At 35.0% G+C, this 3,567-nt stretch overlaps 1 protein-coding gene across 1 annotated transcript; it reads right to left on the bottom strand.

Moving 5' to 3' along the window:
- Positions 1 to 380: 380 nt before the first annotated feature.
- Positions 381 to 2,506, bottom strand: LOC107724671 (lipopolysaccharide-induced tumor necrosis factor-alpha factor homolog). The gene is made up of 5 exons (XM_016533679.1): positions 2,447 to 2,506; positions 2,311 to 2,343; positions 2,136 to 2,168; positions 1,549 to 1,696; positions 381 to 679 (listed from the first exon to the last, which is right to left on the bottom strand). Exons 3-5 carry the CDS (start codon positions 2,152 to 2,154, stop codon positions 574 to 576), a joined length of 273 nt encoding a protein of 90 aa, XP_016389165.1. The 5' UTR covers positions 2,155 to 2,168; positions 2,311 to 2,343; positions 2,447 to 2,506; the 3' UTR covers positions 381 to 573.
- Positions 2,507 to 3,567: the final 1,061 nt, after the last annotated feature.

The following is a 3,567-nucleotide window of genomic DNA, read 5'->3' as shown; positions in this document are numbered from 1 at the left end:
AATAACAGTTGTTAACCCTGAAACCCTTTATTTAAGAGAGGCTAATTATGAAATGTTGAAGCTAAGAGGTAAAGAGAACTGGGTGCATATAGCAATACAGTGTTACATTATGAGCTTGTAAATGTTACAAATTTAACATTTATTAACCTTAACATCAGACTGACATCAAAGCTATGTTAGTTAACTTTAGTTTGCTTTAAAAGTTCATACTTAGGATACATTAAAATGTTGAGACAGTATATATCTGAGACATAACTGTGATCTACATTTACAGGCAGAGTTCGGAAAGAAGTTGAATGTAAAGCTTTAAAACAGTTATTAAATATTCTATTCCATACAATATTTATATCCATACATATTTTAATAAATACTACATACAATGTAAACACTTACCATATAGTCTTACTACATGTGTCGTAATAGTTGCATTTGGTTAAGTGATAATTATTTGTGTGAAATTATTTGAAATCACCCGTGTTGGAATTTAATGTCGCCTAGACACTTTCCTTTGTCTTTTATACCCATTATATCCCATTCAAATCAAAGATCAAGAGGGACATGTTTGAATCCAGATCACAGGCGCTTGTAGAAAGACAAGATGTTGTTGCAGTTTGGGCAGCGGTGCTCAACATCTTTACATGAATCCATCCAGAAAGGTGCTAGACAGCACGGCCAGCACCTGCAAAAGAGGCGTCAGACTCAATCAATCCCTGTCTGCCCTATTGACTTCCACTAACCGCTTATATTCCTCTCTAACTCTAGGCTCTTGCTGTCTGCTTGCATTATTACAAGACAAAATATGATTTACATTACGTTTTATTTACATTTACATGTCCCATTGAAACTCAACAAGCCTTCACTGAAAACAAAGTGGTGTGTAAACAATTTCCACTCTGAAATTGTTAGTACATTTTACAATTAATTACAAAAAAAAGACTAAGTAACACTTAAGTAGAAAGACTAGTATTTTATTGTAAAATGTACTCCAAAAATCTTTGTTTTATTTACAACCTTGAAAAATTATTTTATGGTGTATTCTGTCTAAAAAGGGACACAAATGGCAAATTTACACTGTAAAGGTGGCACAGAAGTGCTTCTGAAGTGGCATTTAGGTGTCTTTACACACACTGTTGAATGCCTCTCAGAGGAGGCATAAACAGATATACACAGCAATCACAAATGCATACTTTGATACTAAGGGTTGAGGTGGGTCAGAGCTGGCATAATTTAGTCTATTGCATATTTACACTGGATTTTAAGCAGGCACAGAGCAGTCTTAACTTGGCTGTGTGAAGGCACTTAAAAAAGTAAAGGTTTTTCACAGTGATGCCATAGAAGAATCTTTTAATGAACAGTTCATAAACTAATCTTTTTTTTTTTAGTGTGAAGAATATTAAAAAAATTCAAAGAACCCTTTTCCACTATAAAGAACCTTTTGAGTAATGAAAAGGTTCCATGGATGTTAAAGGTTCTTCATGGAGCCAACCTTTTTTTTTGAAGAGTGTGTAGTAAGTTTGATGAAATTATCAAGTTTAAGGAAATGTTTACCCGATGAGGGCAAGACAGCCACAGGCCAGCCAGGCCATGAGTCCAGAGTAGTGATCTGTTATAGTGATCACCTGGTGCTTACAGTGAGGGCACATGGTTTGAGCGGGTAAATCACGCAGGCTGGGAAGCATCACTGTGGTTGTTACGGCTGTAATGCACATAAACACAACACATGATCCAGAATAAAAAGAAAAGCTACCATTCTGCCATTGTGTAGCATCATTTATCCTTCTCATTTTTGATAGCTGGGTTTGTCCCTTTTTAACCCAGCGCTGGGTTATATTTAACCCAACATTTTTTAGAGTGTAATACTACACTACATTGGAAATTGGTTATTCTACTTGATATCTCAAACTTCCAAAAGCAATTCCACTGCCTGATTTTCAAATAATGACAGAGAAAAAGAAAAATGGCAAAGCTACTATTTAAGTTGTTCAACTGTCAAAACAATTTCTTCTTAGTTGGGTTTGTCCCTTTTTAACCCAGCATTTTTTAGAGTGTACATGATTTCAGAAATGTCATTTTTAGTTGTTATTGAAGCTTGCCTAACGAGTGTCTGAGTACGATAGTTGAACATAGTAACTTACTGGTAGTTTGAGGATACATTCCTGGGTTTGGACCTTTGGAAAAAGATTTAAAAAGGGTGGCATTGCACTAATATCAGTGACTGATAAATAGATAAAATAGTATTGAGTATCGAGCCATTTTGAGGATTATCTACTAAAATAACTGTTTAAATTGATAATTGAAAACTGTACTTACCGTTAACTTGAGGATACACCCCAGGGTTTGGACCTTTAAAAATTGTTAAAAGAGTTTCATTGCACTAATACCAGTGATTGGTATTAATTAATTTGTAGCTTTTCTACTCTTTGATAGTTAAAAAACTGCAACTTACTGTTAATTTGAGGATATATCCCTTGGTTTGGAGCTTTAGAAAAAGATTTCGAAGCAGTAAAAGCTGTCACTGACAATACATAATGTCTTTTTTAAAATTCAAATAAGCATAATTAACCTCAGCTGTCAACATGCCACATATCATGTGATTAAAATGTTATTTTGAGTAAAATTTGAGTACATGATTATAATAATTTTACACAATGAAAACATATTTATTGTTCTCATTTTTTTCAATCCATGGAGGTTCACATTTATGTGTGTCTGATATGATCAAGGGAAATTCATTCATTCATTCATTCATTCATTTATTTATTTATTTATTTGGTGTCTTAAATAACGGAATCTATAATATCACAAAATTGTGGAGTCAATATTTGGTAATAATATAGCATAATAAGACATTTATAAGCAATATCTTGTTGGCCAGTCATTTTGACCAGGAACAACACGAGTGTAACAAGGTGGGGAGAAAATCTCAAAAAGGTGTAAAAATAATCGTTTTGGGGGCAAAGTTGTTATACCCTGTGTGAGCAAAGTCAACGTACAACGTGATAACATTAACTAGCATTTTCGGGAAATAGAAAATCCTCTCTGGGTCTGAATGACATGAACACAACATGAAGGCTAAGAAATGCACCAACAAGCAACCTATTCAACTGAGGCTTATCAGAACAAACGTACCTCCCTGAAAGTTTGGATTAACTCCTGGCTCTGGGTATGAGGTGTATGCCATATTAATATTTGGATATGGAGGTGAATTGTATCCTGGGTTGTGGGTCATGTCTTTTCCTATGTAATCTGCTGGATGTCCTGGGTACGGTGGAGCAGATTCATAAGCTTCAATGGCTTTCATAGCCTCTATATCCTTTATATCCTCCATATCCTCCAGATATTCCACCGTTTCCAAATCATCCAAATCAGCTTCTCCAGCCTTATCCATATTCTAAGCTCCTTAAACAAAAAAACAACAAAGCGTAACAGAAGCACACAGAAGATGAGTTGCGGGTGAGGCTTACAGTCGTTTTAGGTGTGAGGACTACTTGAGTCCCAATGCAAATGCCAGCAAAAAAATGTTGACAAGACTCATTCAAATCTCTACAGTGCATCCAAATTTCATTC

The sequence above is a fragment of the Sinocyclocheilus rhinocerous genome, unplaced genomic scaffold (assembly GCF_001515625.1).
Source record: "Sinocyclocheilus rhinocerous isolate Xijiao unplaced genomic scaffold, SAMN03320098_v1.1 scaffold2290, whole genome shotgun sequence".
Classification (NCBI taxonomy): domain Eukaryota; kingdom Metazoa; phylum Chordata; class Actinopteri; order Cypriniformes; family Cyprinidae; genus Sinocyclocheilus; species Sinocyclocheilus rhinocerous.
Note: the sequence above shows the minus strand (reverse complement) of the source record. Positions and strands in the feature narration are given on the sequence as shown.